Genomic DNA, 23,499 nt, shown 5'->3' with positions numbered 1-23,499 from the left:
TGAGCTGCAAGAGTGCTCTTTAGAAATCCAGTCTAGACATTCAAGAAACAATGGGAGAACTATCCTCGATTCCATATTTGGAATGTACAAGAATTCTGCCCATGGACAGAATCATACTAGCTTCTATAAGGTACCGACAACAGCCCCAAATAACCAGAGAAAAGAAACAATATCCAAGGAGTTCCACAAGATTTCAGCTGAGGAAATGCAATACAGATGTCAACATAACCTGTGCTATAGATCTGGAGATAAGTTTGGGGTTGGCCATCAATGTAAACTTGGAAATTTGAATTGTTTAGAACTTGAAGAGGAAGATGAAGTAGAATTTGAGGATGCTATGGGGGAACAGAATGAACGTACAGGATAGGTGGGAGAATTGGCTGAAGTATCCCTAAATGCTTTATCTGGTGCCTTGAAGAAGAAGTCTATCCTACTCCTAGGCAACTTTGGAGGACTACCAATTAAAATCCTAGTTCATATAGGGAGTTCAGATAACTTTATTCATGTTGAACTTGCCAAATTCCTACATCTACCCTATCAAAATGTTCACCCTTTTTACTATGACATTAGCAAATAGTATGGAAATCACTAGTGGAGCAATTTGTCCAAGAGTGTCTTGGATGATTCAAGATTATCTATTCCAATTCGATTTGAAGGTAATGGATCTAGGAGGATGGGACATTATTTTAGGGGTAGATTGAATGTGCCATTGTAGCCCGATTACATTTGATTTCCATGCACTTAACATCATCCTTGGTAGTCAAGGTGACTTATTACATCTCCAAGGTTTTATCAACCAACTAGTGATGGAATTAGTGAGAGGAAAAGATCTTAGGACCTTCATACAGGAAAAACAAGGAGGATGTTCTATTCTTTATTTGGAATTGGTGAACAAGAAGGAGGAAAATGGACTAGAACAAGTAGAGCAGGTGCTACAACAGTTCTCTAAGATGCTTGAAACCCCCAAGGGACTACCTCCAGAAAGGAAATTAGATAATCAAATCAACCTCAAGCCCGGTGTTGAACCGTTCAAACTGAAACCCTACAGGTGCCCTTACTCTCTCAAAACATAAATTGAAAAGCGGGTAGATGAAATGCTCTCCAATGGCATCATTACATACAGTAGTAGTCATTTTGCTTCCCCTGTTCTGTTAGTCAAGAAGAAAAACAATTCTTAGAGGTTGTGTGTAGATTATAGAAAGTTAAATGATTTAACTATTGAGGATAGATTTCTTATTCCAAACATAGATGACCTCTTGAATGAATTGCATGATACCGCCTATATGTCCAAATTAGATCTTAGAGCTGGCTATCACCAACTGAGAGTTAAAGCAGTAGATGTCCCTAAAACAACTTTTCAGACACACCATGTTCACTTTGAATTTCTAGTAATGCCATTTGGCTTGACGAATGCACCAACTATTTTTCAAGCCCTAATGAACAGCATATTTCAATCATATTTGAGGAAATTTATATTGGTTTTCTTCGATGATATCTTGATTTACACCCCCTCTTTGGAGTTGTACATACAACACCTGAGCATTGTGCTAGGGATTTTGGTTGATAACCTACTCTACTGCAAAAAGTCTAAATGTTCATTTGCACAAACTTTAGTAGAATGCTTGGCGCATGTAATTTTTGAGGCTGGAGTAAGTATGGATGCATCCAAAGTGGAGTGCATGTTATCTTGGCCTATTCCTAGAACAATTAAGGAACTAACGGGTTTTTTGGGGTTGACTAGCTAATACAGAAGATTTATCAAGGGATATGGAGTAATCTATAAGCCATTAACATAACTATTAAAGGAAGATGGATTCACCTAGAACCAAAATGCTTAGTTGGCTTTTGAAGATTTAAAGAAAGCTATGACAACTGTACTAGTACTCAACATGTCAAATTTTGAAATTCCCTTTGTTATTGAAACTGATGCATATGGAGTTAGAATTGGGGTAGTCCTAATGCAGAATAGCCATCCTATAGTCTTTATTAGCAAGGCTTTATCTAGTCAGAAACTAGGAATGTCTGTATATGAAAAGGAGTTGTTTGCTTTGGCATTAGTAGTATCCAAATGGAAGCACTACCTAGTTGGCCATCATTTTATCATTAGAACAGATCATTAGGCACTCAAATATCTTTTGGAATAGAGGCTCACACAACCATTGCAGCACAAATGGCTTATTCAGCCACTAGGATTAGACTATGAGATACAATATAAGAAAGGTACTGAAAATGGTGTGGCTGATGCACGATCAAGAAGGAGAATAGAGAGTACCAGTAGGGACCTAGATGCTACAGGTAACCATCTCAATGCCATTGCTTCAGTACAACCAGCTTTGGGTACAGGAGTTACTTGAGAGCTATGAAAGGGATACATTGGCTCAAAATCTCATTCCCCAACTCTTACTAGACCCAAATTCTTACCTAGATTACCAGTTGGAGAATGGTTTATTGAAATTCAAAGGGAAACGGTATGTGAGAACTACCACAGGTATTAGAGATAAACTCATCACGGTATTACATGCCTCTACTGTTAGGGGACATTCGGGTCAGCGAGGATGCTTAAAAAGAGTGCAATCACTATTCCATTGGCCTGGTATGAAGAAGGATGTCCTGCAGGTTTGTGAGATCCTGTGATATGTGCTAAAGGAATAAACATGAGAATGTCCCTTACCCAACATTACTACAACCCATTCCATTTCCTCAGCAAGCATGGTCCCATATAACCATGGATTTTATTGAACAATTACCTCCATCACATGGTTTTGATACAGTATTAGTAGTAATGGATCGTTTCACCAAATTCAATCATTTCCTAAAGCTCACTCACCCTTACTCTGTTCAACAAGTGGCCCTGGTTTTCCTTGATACCGTGTATAAACTCCATGGTTTATCTGAGTCTATAATCTCGGATAGAGATAGGGTGTTCATCAGTAGATTCTGGCAGGAGTTGTTTACATTGATGGGAACAAATCTCCACTACACTTCTTCTTACCATCCTCAATCTGATGGTCAAAGTGAGAGGGTAAATAACTGTCTGGAAACCTACCTTAGATGTATGTGCAATGAGTACCCAACAGATTGGAGTACATGGTTATCTATAGCTGAATTCTAGTACAATACCAACTTCCACACCAGCTTACAACTCTCTCCCTTTGAGGCATTATATGTTTACAAGTCAGCTCATATTCCCCTAGGCCCTTTCCCGCTGCTACTGATATGGCACAGGAAAGACTTCAAGTCATGTCTAGCATCAGAGAACATTTGGGTAAGGCTCGGAATCGTGTAAAACACTATGCTGATAAACACAATACAGAAAGAACTTTCCAAGTAAGAGATTGGGTTTTCCTCAAGTTGCTACCATATAGGTAGCAAACAGTAGCTATCAGGAAGAGCCTCAAGCTGTCTACTAAATATTTTGGGCCTTTCCAAATCATTGAGAAAATCTGCTAAAATTCACTCAGTGCTCCATGTTTCGTTGCTGAAAAAGAAGATTGGGGACAATGGAAATGTTGAACCAACTTTACCAGAAGTGGATGCATCGGATCAATGTCCAATCAAACCTGAGAAGGTTCTTAAGTGAAGAGCTTGTAGAGCTATATGTTAGCTTCAAAATGGCACAGAATCACTTCAATCTGATAATTGTAGCTTAAGATATAGCTGAAATACCAACATGTGTCAAAGCTATCAAACTTTTCCTCTTGTATTCTTGATTGCATTTCATCTCTTGAACATTTTGCACTTCATATTCTCTTTAAAATCACTTCAACTCATCAACAATCATTCAAATATCTTCTCAATTCACTCCATTTGATGATTGAATCATTAAACCTATAAAAACATGAAGTTTTCACCATTAAAATCCATAGAAATGCAATTTTTTACACTTAAACCATAAAATGCATAACTTCACTAGAAACTTAGTTAATTAGGTATAAAAGTAAAAAAAAAAACCAAAACTAAATAATAAAACATACCTAAAATACTCAAAATACACACTTATCAAAGCTATCCTACAAAATTCTCAGCCAATTATCCAATACCTTGTCAAATGGAATTGTCTGCATGAATCAGAGTCTTCCTGGGAAGACAAAAGCTATATTGAAAAGCAGTTCCCAGAATTCCAAGCTTGAGGACAAGCTTGGTTTTATGGGGAGGAGCATGTCAAGTTTTGGAGTATAAGAATGTCATTTTATTCATTAGGAGATGCGTTTTGAAATGTTATATGCAAATAAAAGGATAAAAGTTTAAACGGCGTTGTTAGAATAATTCTAACAGTGAGTTAGCTATTTTCTTGTTGTTATGCCTACGTGTATAAATAGGCTAATTGTAACAGATTTTGGATATGAGAATAAACTACCGAAATTCTCTCTTTTCTTCTTTCTTCTTTTCTTTTTGCTTTCTCCTCTGATTCTTACTTTTCTTCCTCCTAATTCTTTCTTTATTGAATTTTAGTTCGAGGGCCTGACAAAGACACGACAAAGCCAAAGGCTCTCTTAAGAAATCAAATCCAAAAGCTCACAATCATTGAACTTCCTGTCAAAAAATAAAAAATGGAAAATTAGAAAAAAGGCGTGCTATGTGAATATTTAAATAAAGAAAGTATTAATTTTACAAAAATATTAGCATGAATCATGAAAATGTTCCAATGTATGTCTTTCTGCCATTACCGTAAATAGTAAAAAACTTAGCTCTTTTGATTAAATTGCTCACCTGGTGCCCCCTGTCAATAATTCATCGTTGACACTCTCAAGTCTAATAACTTTCCTAATTATAACTTCGTTGGAAACTAGGGTGCATTCATCAGTATCTTAGCAGTCTTAGATTCGATTGGTGATTGGAAATCTTTAGGCTTCAAGAAGCTTGCAACTTTTACAAGAATTTTAAAAAGGAAAAAAAATTACTATAGCACTTCTTGGATAATTACTCATGTAACAAAAGATATGATTGGGGAAAGTGTTTTGAAAATTGTTGCGTGTCAAACTAGCAAATATAAAAGTTCCTACTTTGAAATTATAATTCTGAGTACAATGAGGAGTAGGATCGTATACTCAGGAATTGAGTGATTTATTTTCTTATAAAATGACGGTAAATAAAATGGAGGATTGTAAAAAATTTACCTATATACTCACTTAAAAAAAGACAATCAGACAAAATAAATAAAACCAAATTAACAAAAACAAATATCCAGTCCAATGATTAATCTCCATTTTGGTTTATTTAACTAATCCTTGATGCAAAGATCAATATCATTTACTTATAAGTAAACTGGTCATGATTGTCAATAAACTCTGACAACCTGCCTTTTCTTATGATAATCATAACAAGTTCTGTATTTATTTCATTTACCAATTAAACAACTCTAAATAGTCTCTTAGGATTTAATTTATTGATAGCATTAATTACTAGAAAGTTTATTAGTACTAACCAACAAACTCACAAGTTCGATTCATTTAGAATAGATTATATATTCCTGTGATATACATTTGAAAGTTTCATTTACAATCAAATTCTATCACTTGTCAAAAACACTAAAACTACCAAATAATTACGGATTTTATATTTTAGACGACAGTAGATTATTCAAATAACTAAATAGTGATCAATTATTTAATTGAACAAAATAATCATCTCAAGAATGAATAGAGAATATATAAATATTTATAAATAAATGAAACAAATAAACCAAATTAGTTCTCACAATATTCGATGAACCAAAACTTTGATTATCCTTTGAATAGAACAAAAATTTAGCCACTCATGGTAAAATTACAGCTAAAAGTAATATTAGGTTTTATTGTTGAAGAGGAAATGAGAGAAAAAAAATAAAAGAAAATTTGTTTTGATGAATGAAAGAAGAGAAACAAAAGCCAAGGCCAAAGAATAATTCGTTGCTCTGGCCTTTTTCATTTTTTCTTAATTGTAGGTGTGAAGAAACATATCATCAAAATCTAATGTATTAGCACTCCCGTACTTCCTACCACAAAAAGGATAAGAATCCCTTTTGGAATATAATACTAACAAGTGCTAGACCTGATAAAAAGGAAACTAAATAAATTATTCCTAAAACAAATAATCAGGTCAACTCCAAAAAGGAAATCAAATTCCTTTCTAAATATTGAGCCCGGCCCACTTCAAATCCTGCAACATTCGGACTTTATAGCACGTTAAGACATGGTCACACATTGTATAGTGTAGTCTTCTAGAAATTTCCCCTTTAATGTACTTTTTGCTCCCTTTTAACCACAAATTTCTAGAAACAATATCAAACATCAAATATGAGTAGAATCTGGTAATTAACACCATATCTTGGCCAAAATTAAAGAAGGATTATTCATAAATAAAATGCACAATTAACTCTATAACAAATTCCCCCCACACCAAGGCAATGTTTCCCCTCAAGTGTTTATTAATCCCAAAATCACAATCAATATGACAAATACTTCATAGCACAATATATGAACACGAGTATTATATTTTCTCAATAATCTCATTAAAATCAGGAAGCAAAAGGTTCAATATCCCTCACTAGAATTTTAGTGTATGCACTCAACACTCAAAAGATTTAAGGGAATATTTAAGACTCAAATAAATACAATGCAATGCAATTATTATAAGTTTATAAATATATCACATCTCCACCACTAAATATGAACTTAATGCAAAATTCCAAGGGTCTTGACCTCTGTTTTCAAACTCGGACCGGACCGGCCGGTCGAACCGGGAATCGGCTAGGTAGCCGGTCCGAGTCACATTTAAAAACCGGAAATTTAAGACCCGGTCAAAGCCGGTCAAAAACCGGGTTTGACCGGGAAAAAACCGGTTTTTCCGGTTCAACAGTAATTTTTTTAAAAAAAAATTCAAACTTTTTAATATTATGTTTTGGCCCCCTAAATTGTTAAAACTTATTGATATACCTCAAATATTTGATACTTTATAAATATTGTCCTAAAATTTGATGTTATTTTTCAATTAAATTCATAATTTTAATTCTAAACTTGTTAATATTTATTAAATAATATAAATTGCTACTTGATTGTTCTAATTTCTTTGTATTTTCTTGTTAAATATATTTGAAACATCAAATATATATGAATATACCTTTATTAATATCAATATATTATTAGATATTATATATATAATATTTTAATTTTTAAATAATTTTTATTTATGACGTCATCCGGTTCGACCCCTATCGACCCCCGGTCGAACCCATTGACCCCTGACCCCTGACCTCGGCCGAGTCGCTATCCGGTCCGGTTCTGAAAACATAGGTCTTGACAAAGGTTGTAACTGGGCTTGGATAAAGGGTCGGATAAAAGGAAATTTTAGGCCAACATATCAAAGGAAATACTAACAGTTCATTGCATGATTTCAAACGCCATCTTCACTCACATGTGTAGCTTCAAGTTTAAGGCATGTCAATAACTTTCTCAAGCTCAGTAAGTGTAAACATAACAAAAATCATTGCCCAACTACCATAACATAACGCATATTTACAAAAGCACTACATAACATTTTTTGTGCTTTTTGTGTTTTTGTTTTCATTTTCTTCTCTTCATTTTTTTCATTTTTTAATTTTTTTCAAATAAAGCCTAGACAACATTGAAACGCAAACACTTGTTAGCTCCAATCATAACCTTGCAATAATACTTTGAGTTTTCATACAATGAGTTTAAGATATCCCTTCAATACAAGGCCTAAACAAGAAGATACAAACAAAAAAACTTAAGCTAACAATTATGGAATTAAACAACAGGTCAAGATTCAAACATGGTTAATTAAGAGAAAATAAAATCAGGATAGGCATTTAGAAAGTCAAAAGATTTAAACCTAATTGTCCTTATCTTTTCAATGTATCAAATTCAAATATGGTCTCAGCATGCATAACAAAACAAGTTCTAGAATAACATATCTATGTGTGATAACCACTTAACAAAGAAGATAGAGCAAATATAAATGAAGTGCTCATTAGGTTCAAAAATTCGCAAATTGGTTAAAGATGTGTCAAATCTTGGACATCTATCATTTAAATCAAATGCAGAAAAATAAAATACTCATGCTAACAAATTACACTAATCATACTTGCATTTTGACTGTATTTATAAAAAATGAAAATTTAAAAATTTCACATAAATATCCCCTCCCCCACACTAAAATCAGACATTGTCCTCAATGGATGAAGATAAAGGACAAAAAGGAAAAAAGAATAAGAGGACTTCCCTAATTAGAGAACTAAGCATATCATGGGGGAATATAGGAGGTTGAAAATCAATGTGAACAAAGCATGTAGTGAGGTTCAATTCTAGATAGCGGAGGTGATGAAGTGTGATCACAACAATGGGAAGATGTCACCGGTGATAATGGTGAAGTCACAATGTTTGAGGGTGGTAGGGAAAAGAAACAAAGAAGAAAAATTAAATTAGGGTAAAAGAAATAAAAGAAATAAGAACATGGTATAAGGTGTGGGCACATCCTATAAATTATGTTTTCTTACAATAGATTTGTGATGTAAGGCATGGTCACACTGTATAAGTAAGAGCTTTTTGTCCATCCAAAATTTAAAATCACGAATTCACACTAAGCATAGAGCATGGGCATGTCTTATAAGATAAAAGTGTTAGATTCTTGAATAAAGGATTATGTCCCATATTGGTCCAAGAGATGGAGAAAAAATGATTAATATGTAACTAAGGGCTAGAGACCTAATACCTTAAGTTTTTGGGTCAGAGTTGAATTCTTGACCTACATATTGGACTCTTTGATGGACTCTCCCGAGAGCTACTCATAGGCAAATGGATTATTATCAGAGTTGGACTGGTGAAAAATTCTCTTTTTAGTGGTGGATTGAAATGTTAAGGGGTTCGGCTGGTATTGGATCAGATGCATCATGGAGTTGGCGAGGAATTCAAGGAATTCGATTGGTTCGGAATCTAGTTTGGATGTTGAAAAAGTCCATGATTGGAAGAAAATGTGACCTTAAGTGTTAAAGTGGATTTGCATTGAGTATTAAGGTGGACTAGTAAAAGAGTTTGTAAATTTGGATTCAATGTGAGGGGTTACTCATGAAAGGAAAAATTTGTTAGGTTCATGAGTAAAGAATTATATCCCACATTGGTCAGAGAGAAGATGGAAAAAGAGTGGTTAATAATATAAGTAAGGGTCCGAGACCTAATAGCTTAAACTTTTGGGTCAAAATTGGGTTCCTGACTTATATATTGGACTCTTTGATGGACTATCTCAGGTTTTTTGCTCCCTAACAAAAAGACTTCTATCCAAGAAATTGCCTCTAATTAAAATGAAAGCTTTACAGAGCACTCGTAGCCCACAACAAAATGTCTTATGCCAAAAGGAAATTAACAAAAAACTTAATTTACACATAAAACATGAAATAGAAATACAAAATGACTAAAAATTAAAACTCGTAGATTGCCTCCCAAGTAATGTCTTTAACGTCTTTGACTAGATATTGTCATGTGCTTAATCAGGATGCAACTCAAATTTCTTTGTAACTCTTGGCATTTCTTTGGATCCAAACTACTATGGAGTGCAACTTTCAACACATCTTCATCATTGAATTCAAACTTTTGCTGCATGAAAGGATCAACGACATCTATAACAACAATGGAATATGCCTCGCTAGGATATTTTATGGCATCATGGATATTGAATTTTGGTCAATGTTACTAAATAAACATCAATTTTTGTTCTAGATATCATAAAAATGGTCTGGCTAACAAAATTGTGGATGAAACAGAAGAATTATCATCCATATCTAACACACAGAAATCTATAGGAAAAATTGATTTATCAACTTGAACTAAAATATCCTTCTAAACTCCATCAGGATATGCATTAGACTTATCAGCAAATTGAAATATTATATCTGTTTATTTTAAATGTTCTAGATTCAGAGAATTATAAATAGAACGGGGCATAATATTTATGGAAGCACCCAAATCCAACACTGCTTTCTTAATCCTAACATTTCATATTTTGCAAGGAACAGTGAACATACTTGGATCTTTCAGTTTAGAACATAACTTTTTCTGTAGTAGTGAAACATTTTCCTCCATCTGCACTTTCTCATTTCTCTTCAATTTTTTCTTAGTGGTGCACAATTCTTTAAGAAATTTCAGGTATTGGAATATTTGCTTAATTGCATCCAATGGAGGAATATTTACCTTGACTTTGCAAAAAGTTTCCAAATTTTCTTGCTCCAATTCCTTTTTCTTAGATTTTGCAAATCGATTAGGATATAGAGGAGGAGGTGCCACTACTACTGGGGGTTCATCCACTACAAGAAATTTGGCCTTTTGTGACAACAAAATGTTGTCACTAAAAATCAAAAAGTCGTCATTATACGAGTACAGTGACGACTTTTTCCATTGTCACATGGTTGTCACTGATTCTATGTCACAAATAGATCCATGTGACAACCCTTTGAAAGTCATCACAAAATCTTGTTATTCAATGACGAGGACAAAGTTGTCACTAATTGTTATCATTCTATGACGACTTTTCTTGTCACTGTTTCACATGTTTTTTTGTCATAAATGTAGCAAAAGTCGTCACAAATTTGTAGTGTACAATGACGACTTGGGCTCGTCACTACCAGTCCTAGTATTCAGTGACAAGAATAGTCGTCACTTAATGAACTTCCATGTTAGTGACAACCTTCACTGAGCTTTGTCTTAAAGAGCTGCAATTGATCATTAGAGAAAAGGACATCAATAGTACATTTGTATTTCATATTAACTCTTCCTACACAGACCCATTTACACCGACTTTCGCCACATCGACCAATGTAAGATACAAAACACAAAATCTGCTATAAGTCCAATATATTACATAAAAATGAATCAGAACGTTGGAAGTTCTAATACTACAACTTGTCTCTTATATTGCATCTCCTGTAACAGGAAGCAGGAATTTTACGGCAAGGATCCATCAAAGTAGTTGACAGTTTCTCTCATACAATCTCATACTTTCCATCTGCAGTACCACGACAAGAATTAGAATAACCTCATTGATGGTGCATTTACTAGTCAATTTAAGTAAATTGTAAGGCTCGAAGACAACCAATGAGACAGTTGATAAGAAAGCACAAGTGCTTGTGAGTAGAAGAGATAAACAAATTAAAGATCATAAACGTAACAATAAGTAAATAAAAAGGAAAGAGTTGCAAACCAATTAACTACCCAACTCCTCTTGAGCTTGTAGATTAATTGAGACAAGCTACTTCAAGTTGATGAATTATAATCACTCTTGTGTACAAAGGAAGGTTCACCTCCTCCTTGCCCCGAACTCCACTCGGTCAAGCCAGGACGTTTTACTATCCCTCAGGACAACCCTCACAGAGCTACACTCATGAAAGATTCACTCACAAATGAAAAGCTTACAATGAACCTCACACCACTAAGACTACAAATCTAGCTTTGGAGACTATTTTCTAGCTAAAATATCTCTTGAGATCTTGTAAACAAAGTGTGCAAAAGTTATCTGAAGTATCTGACCAACCACTATTTATATAGGACCAAGAAAGTGCCTCATTAAAGCATCCAACGGATAGAAAGTAACTGAATAGTCAACTAGCCGTTGGGGACGTCGGACGTCCGACAGATTAATCACCGTCCGATCCCATCGTCCGAAAATCAGACAAGTTGTCGTTCGGACGTCCGATGGTATTTTATCGTCCGAGCTTCTGTGTCCGAACGTCGTCCAGAGATTTATCAAATCTTCGTGGAATTTTTAAGACGTCCGATGAGATTGATGTGCGTCCGAAGCATGCGTCCGATCCTTCAGGACGTCCGATACTTCCTTACGAGCGTCCGACAGAGTTTCCTTCTTGATGTTCTTCATCCTTTCGGACGTCCGATCCTGACTATTTGAGCATCCGACAGCTTCAGCATACTTAGTCCCCTTTCAATTGCACTTGTTCATGGAATCAAACAACTTCAAAACTGAAAGTATATCTTGAAGAAATATTAGTATCATCCATTTGTTTTGTAAACATCAAAAGATAGGGATCAAGATCAACATTCTCCCCCTTTTTGATGATGACAAAACAATGGATGGAAGGAAGGAAAAAGATTGAGCATATGAGCATAGACTCCCCCTCACTCATTGCAACCAAACTTATAATTTCAGAATAACTCCCCCTAACACATAGCATCCATTTCTCCCCCTTTTTGTCATCATACAAATTCAGTAGTATTCAAAAATATCAGCGAAAACACAGATCAAAGTATCGAAAATATTAAAAAAAAATATTGTGAACAAGAATCACTGCAATGATTAACAAAATCTCCTATTTGTTAAAGTTAGCATCATGTCTAACTATCCACATGCATTTCATGCCTCTTCTCATATTCTTTCTCACATAACAATCACTTTTCATGTGGCCTTTTTGACAACAAAAATTACACATAACCAAAGACTTATCTACATGAACAGGTTTAATAAATCTTGTCTTCTCCTATGGATAGCAAATTCGTTGGAATTAGAATTCAACCTATTCTTTTGAAAACAGACTTGTTTCTTGTGTTTAAGCAACTCATTTAGACCATCCATTCTTCTTTTCAAATCACCTTGTTCCTTTTTGAACAAATCACAAAGTTTTGTTTTTCTATCAAGTTCAAAATGTAAAGCAGTCTCACTCTTTTTGAAGTAATCATTTTCAGCTTTCAACTTTTTATTTTGTTGAAAAAGATTTGCATTATCTCGAAGCAAAAAACCAATTTTCTGTTTTAACCCCTTGTTTCTCGCATAGGACTGTTTCAAACTATCATGCAATTTTATAATGAAAGATTCAATATTATCATCAGTTTCTTCATCACTTTCAACTTGAGAGTTATAAGATGTTACCTCATCATCTCCAATGGCCATTAGTGCCATTTGGGCCAACTCTTCTTTTTCTCCTTTTGAATTGCATTCATCCCATGTAATTTTGCAATCTCCTCTTGAACTTCTCTTGTTGAAGATCTTCTTGAAACATTTGATGTGAGGAGTTATATCATTGTCCGCTTCCATGTTTTCATTACCCATGAAGGATGGGTTATCCCCCACTTGAGATGCTTTAAAAGCTATGCCTCTCTTATACATTCTTGCATTTTCTTCCTCTTGCACTTTGAATTTCAGCTTTAATTCATAAGAGATTAGGGAATTCACAAGAGATTCAATGGACATAGAATTTAAATCCTTTGCCTCTTCTATAGCATTTATTTTGTTTTCCCATTCTTTTGGCAAGGCATTCAAAATCTTTCTATTTTTCTCACCCAAAGAATATTCTTTTCCAAGCAATTTAAGATCTTGAATAATGTCACAAAATCTAGTACACATCTTATCAACATTTTCAAGAGGATGCATTTTGAAAAATTCATATTGAGAGACAAACAAAGATTTCTTTTGTTCTTTCATATCTTGGTTACCTTCATGAAATTCACACAATTTATCCCAAATATCTTTAGCTGATTTACAACCTTTAATCCTACTAGATTCATTTACATCTAATGCATTGTACAATATATACATGGCGTTGGCATTCAAAGAAAGGTATCTCTTGTCTTTTTCATTCAATTCTTGTCTAATCTTTAATCTACTCAAATTAGTGGTAGAGTCAACTATTCTAGCTTCATAAGGACCATCTTCTACCACATACCATAATTCAATATAAACGGATTGTAAGAAAATCATCATTCTTTGTTTTCACATGCTAAAATGAGAACCATTAAACATAGGTGGTCTATCAATAGATTGCCCTTCTAAAAAAGAAACATTTATGGTTGCCATGATCTTTACTCTAAGCGGTTAAGCTTAATCTCTAGGAGACCAAGCTCTGATACCAATTGTAAGGCCCGAAGACAACCAATGAGACAGTTGATAAGAAAGCACAAGTGCTTGTGAGTAGAAGAGATAAACAAATTAAAGATCATAAACGTAACAATAAGTAAATAAAAAGGAAAGAGTTGCAAACCAATTAACTACCCAACTCCTCTTGAGCTTGTAGATTAATTGAGACAAGCTACTTCAAATTGATGAATTATAATCACTCTTGTGTACAAAGGAAGGTTCACCTCCTCCTTGCCCCGAACTCCACTCGATCAAGCCAGGACGTTTTACTATCCCTCAGGACAACCCTCACAGAGCTACACTCATGAAAGATTCACTCACAAATGAAAAGCTTACAATGAACCTCACACCACTAAGACTACAAATCTAGCTTTGGAGACTATTTTCTAGCTAAAATATCTCTTGAGATCTTGTAAACAAAGTGTGCAAAAGTTATCTGAAGTATCTGACCAACCACTATTTATATAGGACCAAGAAAGTGCCTCATTAAAGCATCAAACGGATAGAAAGTAGCTGAATAGTCAACTAGCCGTTGGGGACGTCAGACGTCCGACAGATTAATCACCGTCCGATCCCATCGTCCGAAAATCAGCCAAGTTGTCGTTCGGACGTCCGATGGTATTTTATCGTCCGAGCTTCTGTGTCCGAACGTCGTCCAGATAGATTATCAAATCTTCGTGGAATTTTTAGGACGTCCGATGAGATTGATGTGCGTCCGAAGCATGCGTCCGATCCTTCAGGACGTCCGATGCTTCCTTACGAGCGTCCGACAGAGTTTCCTTCTTGATGTTCTTCATCCTTTCGGACGTCCGATCCTGACTATTTGAGCGTCCGACAGCTTCAGCATACTTAGTCCCCTTTCAATTGCACTTGTTCATGGAATCAAACAATTTCAAAACTGAAAGTATATCTTGAAGAAATATTAGTATCATCCATTTGTTTTGTAAACATCAAAAGATAGGGATCAAGATCAACATAAATCTATTTCTTGCAAGCTGAAAGGGCTGGTAGCAAATTCCAAAAACTACAGTAATTCAGTTAGTAGCACCAAATTATCAATTTCTGGCCATACTAGTGTAGTTCCATGCTTTGAGAAGGTGATTACACATTTTGATATTGTCTACTCCATATCTTAGTACTTAAAAAGGGTCTAAAAATTCTTTGTAACTTCATAAACAGTTACATCCAATACAACGAAGCCACCAAAGAAAATTGCGCTACTGACAATTTTATTGACAAATAAGAAAAGGCTTTCAAGAGAGCCCGTTAATTATCTAGACAGCATGAAAGCACTGAACAAACATATAACTGATACTCGGATGAACGAAAATTAAATCAGAAGTTATGCTTTGAGATAGAACTCGCCATTTACAGCATGAACATATCCCACTTGAACAGTTAAACAGCATATAGGCGTACAACTTGATCTATCTTCGCACGACAAACAGGGCAACCCCATTTTTTTGCTTTAATTTCACTTAGACAAGACATGCAGCCAGTCATATGTCCACAAGGTATACATGCTCCTTCAATAGGCGCATCCAAGCATATCACGCAAGAGGAAGAAGCACCTATATCTGTTCTTTCCTCTAGTTTAGCATCTACCCTCTCCACAGGAGGTGAAGAGAAATCAAGAGGACTAGTGTCAATTGATGGATAATGAATTGGGCCATCATCTACAGCTGAATCTGCAACAGGTGGAGCTGATGGAATAGAGGCTGGCACAGAGTTCTGTACCGTTGATTGGACACCAAAGGAGTCACTCTATATCTGCCTGTGATGAATCACAACTCCATTAGCACTGGTTTCTTGGTGTTTATGTCCAAGCTTTTCTTCCTTCTGCAGAGGAGCTGTCCCAGAAATGAAGCTTCTGCAATTAGCCATGATGCATTCAGAATTAGTCCTACTTGTGGATACATCTGCTCCAGATACTAGGTGAGGACCCAGATGTGGATGCATAGCAGACTGTAGGAAGGCATCAATTGCCATAGCTAATTGCACATTTTCCGGAGGGGCAGTTGCTGGAGCAACATTAACTTGATATTGAAGGAAATGCTGGATGAATAACCTGAAATTTCAATTTCCAATCCACTGGACAAAGGCAAGAAGCTAAGAACTATTAAAAAGAAAGTCACTTTCTGCATACAATGCAAAAGCATTAATGTGCAGTTGATGGGTAGAATTTATCTATTGGTCGGAAATGAAGATCAGAATTGGAACAAGTTTCTAATTAGATTATGTGTTTGTTAACAGTAACTAATTGACTTTTTCATAATCAACAAGGGAAAAAGCAGAAGCCATCTAGAAAAAGCTCACATTTAATAATGAAAAACAATATATTAAAGTATAGTTTAAAAAAAGTTACCTAACAAGTAATGAAAAATCAGAAGAACAGAGGTATAAATGCCCCTAATTGTCTCGAGTCTAGTGTAAAGCAGCTGCAACAAAGGCAATGTTGGTTCTTAGAGACACGTCAATGAATCAAAACAAAAACCAAAGAAATCATTCAAGAAACTAGTATAGAACCTACAAGTATACTTGGAAATAGTGCAATGAGACCGTATGAATTAAAACATATAGCAAAGACAATAGTCAGTCCAGCAACCTGCACCAAAAGCAGAGACAATAGCCAGTTCATCAAAAGTAACCATTAACAAATAAAAACTTTAGAAGCAGCCATTCACGGTTTGAAGACATAATTTTGATACTTACCACAGGAAAAGAAGCAGAGATGAGAGCAATATATCACTTCAGCTCAGCTGTTCTGCACACTTTAACATCAACTGTGGCAGATTTTCACCCAACATCGTGCGTTGCTATTCTGGGGATGCATTTGCAAGCGCAGATGCCAGAGTAGTAGTTGGCATTGGCTGACCAATGGTACCTTCTTGGGGAAGCGTCCCACCCATGTCATATGGAGAAAGAATGCCTCCTGCTACACCAGGCATTCGTACATCAGGAACACTGCGGCCAGGTGGATACCTAAACATCCATCCCCTTGGTAGCATCTGCTGCTGCAGTCTGAGCAGATTCTTCATTATCAAATTGAACAAAACCATAACCCTTAGATTGGCCATTGCCGTCAGTAGCTATCTTGCATGAAAGAATGTTGCCAAAGGTTGAAAATGTATCATGCAAAGCTTTGTTGTCAATTGACTTGTCCAGATTCTTGATTAAGATATTTGCAGTCCCACTCTTACGGATGCTAGGGTCTCGATGAGAGTACATGATCCTGATCGACTTGCCATTGATAGGAGCTAAGTTTAACACATCCATTGCCCTTGTGGCATCCTGAGGATTGCTATAGCTGACGTAGCCATAGCAGAGTGAGCGGCGAATGCTGAGGTCCCTACAGACCTTAACCGAAACCACTTGTCCCACCTGGTTGAACAGATCGTACAATTGGGAGTCCGCCACGTTGACGTCCAGGTCACCCACATAAAGCGAGGTTGACAAAAACTGATTCCCTCCACCAATGGGAGCCGCTGCCGCTGCCACAGTAGCACCACTAGCCGGAGCCGCCACTCTATTTGGCCCAGTTGTCACTCCCGCACTCTGCACCTGAATCTGCGCCATTTTTGCCTTTTCTCAAAAATAAAACTTATTTAATTTCCCTCACCTGAAGCCGCTGCTGTCGTCACAATGCAAACCTAAATTGCAAAAAATAAGGTGTCTGGTAGAGTTAATGAGATTAGTTACCACAAACGGGGTTCAATTTTAAAAGTTAGGATGTCATAGTAGAATTAAAAAATTTATTTACAACATGTGGCTCATATTGAAAAAATTAGGGTGACATAGTAGAATCAGTGAAAGTGTGTTAGAAACAAACACTTTGAACAGTGACAACTAGTTGTTGTCATTAATTCTGAGCAGGCAACCATGTTGTGATGACATTTTAAGTTGTCACTATAGGACCTATTTCAAGTGACAACCTATTTACCAGTCGTCACAATGGTGATCTCCCGCCACACCGGCTAGTTGCGCACCATCCATATTGTGATGACTTATCCGATGTTGTCACTGTTGACGAGTGTACCCACAGTCAACTATGACGACATCAAAAGTCGCCACGGAATCTTCTCAATTGTGACTAGTTTCTCTGTTGTCACTGAGAATGTTGTCACAAAAGGCCAAATTTCTTGTAGTGATCTATGCCCTTTTCACTGTTGCGAAGCTTGAGGTTGGGGCACCATTCCTTTTTTTTTTTCAATTTCTTTCTTAATTGCTTACTCGAATACTCTCTTGCTATGCTCATACAATTCTTTGTCACTTCTCAATGTAATAGCACTAGCATTTTGTTTCGGATTAACAATAGTCTATAAAGGTAGTTTTCTCAAAACTTGAGACTCTAATCGATTCACTGTAGATGCCAGTTGGCTTATTTGATTCTCTAGATTTTGAAATTGTTCCATGTTAGTAGCTAATGATTTAACAATATTTTCAAGGGACATACCTTGTTTAGAAGATGTTTGCTGCTATTGAATTGGTGGCCTAGGTTGATATTGCTATTGTTGAAAATCTGATAGCCTTGCTGCATAACTAAAATTCAAATGATTCTTCTACCTTGAATTGTAGGTGTTTGAATAAGGATCATAGCACCTTTGATGTGGGCTTGAAAATTCTCTAAATGCACTTGTGTATTCCTTAGAATCATCTTGGAGTATGGGGCACATATTAGTTGGATGACTCGAAACAAAGCAAATTCCATATGTTTTAGCTTGTTGTACTTGCCCTATCACCAACTTTTCCACAACAGATCTCAGAGAATCTAATGTTTGTTCAATTGAAGAAGCACTTATCTCATTTACTTTCTAGAGATGAAATTCTGTCTATCACCAAATTGTTGAGCATTGGCTGTCATACTTGAAATCGCTCTTCTTGTTTTTGTGGACGTTTTATTTGCTAACGCTCATCCACTAGTAGCATCAATTATTTTTCTATTTGTTGATGCTAATCCCTCGTAAAAGTACTAGATAAGAAACTGGTTTGGATTTGATGATGAGAAGAAATTGCACATAATTGTTTCAATCTTTCCCAATATCATGCAAGGTCTCTCCATTGAATCGTCTAATTCCACATATATCTTTCCTAATATTTTTTGCAGCTCGGGAGGTGGGGAAAATTTCTCAAGAAACTACGCATGTATTTTAGTCTAAGTGGTGATTGGTCCAGAAGGCAAATAATAAAGCCACTCCTTAGCTTTATCAGCAAAAGGAAAATGGAAAAGCTCTTAATTTAATTTGTTCTTTAGTGATACCTTGAGGCTTCATACTCAAACACGTGCATGAAATTCTTTGAGGTGGTTGTAAGGATCTTCACTTGGAAACCCATGAAAAGAAGGAAGTAAATGAATAGGACTAGATTTTAATTCAAATGGTACATCTAGAGAAAGATATGTTATGCAAAGAGGTTGTTGATTTAAATCTGGTGCAACTAATTCTCCCAAAGTTTTCTCGTTCGCCATGATTTCAATCTCTTCTTTAGATTCACTAGAAGTATTGATCAAGTCAGTTGCTAGTTTCAATCCATGAGAAGAAGATGATTGACTTGCGTATTGCTTAGATTCTTTTCTCAATCTGTGAGTTGTCTTCTTTATATCAAGATTGTATTACAACTCACATATACGAGATCAATGAGGAATAAACTAGCAACCAAATAAAAAGAAAATAAATCAATAAAAGCACCTATTCCCGACAACGGTACCAAAATTTGTTGGATGTGAAACCATTAAATACAAAAATTCCTATTCTGAAAATATAATTCTGAGTATAGCGATGAGTAGAGTCACATTTTCAAGGATTGGGTGATTTATTTTCTTATAAAATGAATTATTTTCTTGCAAAAAATTTACCTATGCAATTCACTTAAATAAACACAATCACGCAAAACTAAATAAAACTAAATCAACAAACGACAAATCTCTAGTCAAAGGATTAATCTTCACTTTGATTCATTTAACTGATTCTTGATGCAAAAATAAAATTTATTTACTTATAAATAAATTAGTTATGGTAGTCAACAAACTCTGACAACTGCCTCTCCTTACTGCCTAGATAACTACAACAAGTTCTATGATTGTTTTCCTTACCAATTGAACAATTCTAAACAAGCAGTTAGGAATTTATTTATTGACAGCATTAATTATTAGAAGGACTACCAATTTTAACCAGCAAACTCACAACCTTGATCCATTCAGTTTAGATTATATATTCCCATGATATATATATATATATATATATATATATATATATATATATATATTCGAAAGTCTTATTTACAACCAAATTATATCACTTGTCATAAACACTAAAACTACCAAACAATTACGGATTTAATATTTTAAATGACAGTAGACTATTCCACCAAATAAATACTGATCACTTATTTAATCGAATAAAATAAACATCTCAATAATGAACAAAGAATATATAAATATTTATACATATATGAAACAAATTAACCAAATTGGATCTCACAGTATTCGATGAACTAAAGTTTTGATTATCCTTCAATTAGAACAAGAATTTAGCCACTCCTCGTAATGGAATTGCAGCCAAAAGTAGTATTAAGTTTTATTGTTAAAGAGAAAATGAGAGAAAAGGAATAAAAGAAAAATTGTTTTGGTGAATGAACCAAGAAGAACAAATGCCAAGGCCACCATTGCTGGGCACTGGACACCAGCTCCTACGGAGGCTTACTGAGACCAACCGAATTACCCATGAGGGACAGACAATTTGGTGGAAGGCAAGGGTTGAACCCCTGACCTCCCACCCCACCAGCAGAGGCGGTGGCCACTGAGCTATAGCTCAGGCTTGCTCTGGCCTTCTTCGCTTTCTCTAAATTGTATGTAATGGAACATATCATCAACCTAATGCATTAGCACTCATGTACTTCCTACCACAAAAAGGATAAGAATTCTTTTTGGAATATAATATAATAAAATTCTTTCCAGAAGACTTTCGTGAAAACAGCCATCAAATTTGCTTGCTTCTCCTAGTAGGTTTTAAGCTTTTGAGTCCTATAAGAAGTTTCTGAGTTGATATCAATTTGCTTGCTTCTCCTAGTAGGTTTGAAGCTTTTGAGTCCTATAAGAAGTTTTTGAGTTGCTATCAAAAAATCGAACCCGAGGGTTTAAGTGTAAAAATCTGGTGAAGATGCTAGGGTTTAGTGCACCTTCCCCTGTCTCGACCAACGCCGGTCCTTGCGCTCCACGCGCCATCGTTGCTCTTCTCCTCTTCGTTCGAATAACAAATACCAGCTCTCCTTCCAACCTGGAGTATCTGTATTCGTCGACGACGTCGTTAAGGTCCAGTAGTTGTTCTTCAGTTAAAGCCATGGTTGAAGCTGGGGCTCTTTCAGCGCCCACGACACCCACGCGTGGGAGGAAGCACGCTTTGATTTCGTTAACAGATAAAACGGATGTGACTGTTCTTGGCAGTGGACTTCAGGAACTCGGGTACACAATTATTTCAACTGGAGGAACAGCATCTGCTTTGGAAAGTGATGGTCTATCTGTGACTAAAGTGGAAGATCTCACTGGTTTTCCTGAAATGCTTGATGGTCGTGTAAAAACTCTGCATCCTAGCATACATGGGGGTATCCTTGCTAGGAGAGATTTGGAGCATCACATGGGAGCCCTTGACAAGCACAAGATTGGTACAATTGAGGTAGTGGTGGTCAATTTATATCCATTTTATGAAAAAGTTTCCTCTTCAAGTGGAATATCTTTTGAAGATGCAATTGAGAATATTGATATTGGTGGCCCAACCATGATAGAAGCTGCCGCAAAGAATCACAAGGATGTTTTGGTGGTGGTTGATCCAGAAGACTACCCTGCACTTCTAGAGTTTCTTCGCGGAAAGCAAGACAACCAACAGTTTAGGAGAAAACTGGCTCAGAAGGCTTTCCAGCATATTGCCTCTTACGAGACTGCAGTTTCAGAGTGGTTGTGGAAGCAAACATCAGAAGATAAGTTTCCTCCCAATATGACTGTGTCTCTCTCACTCAAAAGTCGACTTCGGTATGGTGAAAATCCTCACCAGAAGGCTGCATTTTATGTTGACAAGTCTCTCGCTGAGGTTAATGGTGGTGGTATTGCAACTGCTATTCAACACCATGGAAAGGAGATGTCATATAATAACTATTTAGATGCAGATGCAGCGTGGAATTGCGTGTGTGAATTTAATAGACCTACTTGTGTCATTGTGAAACACACAAATCCTTGTGGAGTTGCTTCACGTGATGATATTGTTGAAGCATATAGACTGGCGGTGAAAGCAGATCCAGTGAGTGCTTTTGGTGGTATTGTAGCCTTTAATGTGGAAGTTGATGAGGTGCTGGCTAAGGACATTCGAGAATTTAGAAGCCCAACTGACAATGAAACTCGAATGTTTTATGAGATTGTTGTTGCACCCAAGTATACGAAAAAGGGGCTAGAGGTTCTTCGTGGAAAATCTAAGACTTTGAGAATACTTGAGGCAAGTAAAAATAGTAAAGGAAAACTCTCGCTCAGACAAGTTGGTGGGGGTTGGTTAGCTCAGGATTCAGATGACTTAGTTCCTGAAGATATCGAATTCAAATCAGTCGCTGATAAGGCTCCACAAGAAAGTGAGCTTTCTGATGCACGGTTTGCATGGCTCTGTGTGAAGCATGTCAAGAGTAATGCCATTGTCATTGCAAAGGACAATTGCATGTTAGGTATGGGAAGTGGGCAACCAAACAGGTTGGAAAGTTTCAGGATAGCTTTAAGAAAAGCTGGGGATGAAGTCAAGGGAGCTGCTTTGGCTAGTGATGCTTTCTTTCCATTTGCCTGGAACGATGCTGTTGAAGAAGCATGTCAAAGTGGGATAAGCGTCATTGCCGAGCCTGGAGGTAGCATCAGAGATGTCGATGCTATCGATTGCTGTAAGAAATATGGAGTATCCCTGCTTTTCACCAATGTGAGGCACTTTAGGCATTAAAAAAGGAATTTTGAGTTTTAGAAGTGTTGCATGCCTTGATGAGCAATTTCCAAGCTCGCAGCCAAGATTAAGGCCTGAAAGCTTTGGTAGTTAACCAAGTAGATGATATATCGACAATCTTGAATCCTCTTATATTTAATTTGACTGGTTTTCAAAATGCATTATGAGCTAATTCTGTGTACATCTAGGAGCCAGAGTGCCTTTCCCAATGTAACCTCTATATTTCTAATATTGAACTTTAGGAATTGCTTAATTTGACTTGTTTAATATATTGCTCAAAAAAAAAAAAAATTCGAATGCTGTTCGAACGAACTACCAGTGCCACAATTTGTGTGGAAGGATGCTGAACTCATTTTGAAGCTGTCACCTAATATTGTGGTTTAAAGACCAAAAACGTCGTAAAAAAAGGTTTCTGGATTGGCAAAAACTCTATACAACCAATCCAGATGGTCAAGTGATGGAATTCCGTGTCTAGTGTACCAGCCGCTTCTGAGTTAGTATGGGACGCTACTTTGCAATTACCTGCTTAGTACAAGGTTAAACATTTCTAATGGCAGCGCTTGAGAGGCAAATATTGTTGGGTAGGTCCGTGGATTAGCTGTTTTTGGGGTGTTTTTGAAAAACTTTGCTGTAGCAGAGTTTTTAGAGTGTATTTTGAAATATTTTTAGAAAGTATTTTGAAATATTTTTT

General features: G+C 36.1%; 3 protein-coding genes across 3 annotated transcripts; 1 reads left to right on the top strand and 2 right to left on the bottom strand.

Moving 5' to 3' along the window:
• Nucleotides 1–15,215: 15,215 nt before the first annotated feature.
• On the bottom strand, nt 15,216–16,796 carry LOC113693299 (putative E3 ubiquitin-protein ligase XBAT35). The gene is made up of 4 exons (XM_072070502.1): nt 16,698–16,796; nt 16,387–16,453; nt 15,637–15,884; nt 15,216–15,579 (listed from the first exon to the last, which is right to left on the bottom strand). Exons 1-4 carry the CDS (start codon nt 16,794–16,796, stop codon nt 15,247–15,249), a joined length of 747 nt encoding a protein of 248 aa, XP_071926603.1. The 3' UTR covers nt 15,216–15,246.
• Nucleotides 16,797–16,830: 34 nt separating this feature from the next.
• On the bottom strand, nt 16,831–17,424 carry LOC140016756 (polyadenylate-binding protein 2-like). The gene has a single exon (XM_072070496.1). It carries the CDS (start codon nt 17,422–17,424, stop codon nt 16,831–16,833), a length of 594 nt encoding a protein of 197 aa, XP_071926597.1.
• Nucleotides 17,425–20,612: 3,188 nt separating this feature from the next.
• LOC113702141 (uncharacterized) lies at nt 20,613–23,061 on the top strand. Its single transcript, XM_027223162.2, has one exon. It carries the CDS (start codon nt 21,003–21,005, stop codon nt 22,806–22,808), a length of 1,806 nt encoding a protein of 601 aa, XP_027078963.2. The 5' UTR covers nt 20,613–21,002; the 3' UTR covers nt 22,809–23,061.
• Nucleotides 23,062–23,499: the final 438 nt, after the last annotated feature.

This window comes from Coffea arabica, chromosome 1e (genome assembly GCF_036785885.1).
Source record: "Coffea arabica cultivar ET-39 chromosome 1e, Coffea Arabica ET-39 HiFi, whole genome shotgun sequence".
Taxonomy (NCBI): Eukaryota; Viridiplantae; Streptophyta; class Magnoliopsida; order Gentianales; family Rubiaceae; genus Coffea; species Coffea arabica.
Note: the sequence above shows the minus strand (reverse complement) of the source record. Positions and strands in the feature narration are given on the sequence as shown.

Bases quoted from the DNA above. Each gene is read 5' to 3' on its own strand.
- LOC140016756 (XM_072070496.1), bottom strand. From the start codon at position 17,424: ATGGCGCAGATTCAGGTGCAGAGTGCGGGAGTGACAACTGGGCCAAAT.
- LOC113702141 (XM_027223162.2), top strand. From the start codon at position 21,003: ATGCTAGGGTTTAGTGCACCTTCCCCTGTCTCGACCAACGCCGGTCCT.
- LOC113693299 (XM_072070502.1), bottom strand. From the start codon at position 16,796: ATGCCTGGTGTAGCAGGAGGCATTCTTTCTCCATATGACATGGGTGGG. The intron at 16,454-16,697 runs GCATCTGCGCTT...CTTTTGGTGCAG, and splicing joins CAATGCCAACTACTACTCTG to GTTGCTGGACTGACTATTGT. The intron at 15,580-15,636 runs GTGATTCATCAC...TCAACGGTACAG, and splicing joins AAACCAGTGCTAATGGAGTT to AACTCTGTGCCAGCCTCTAT.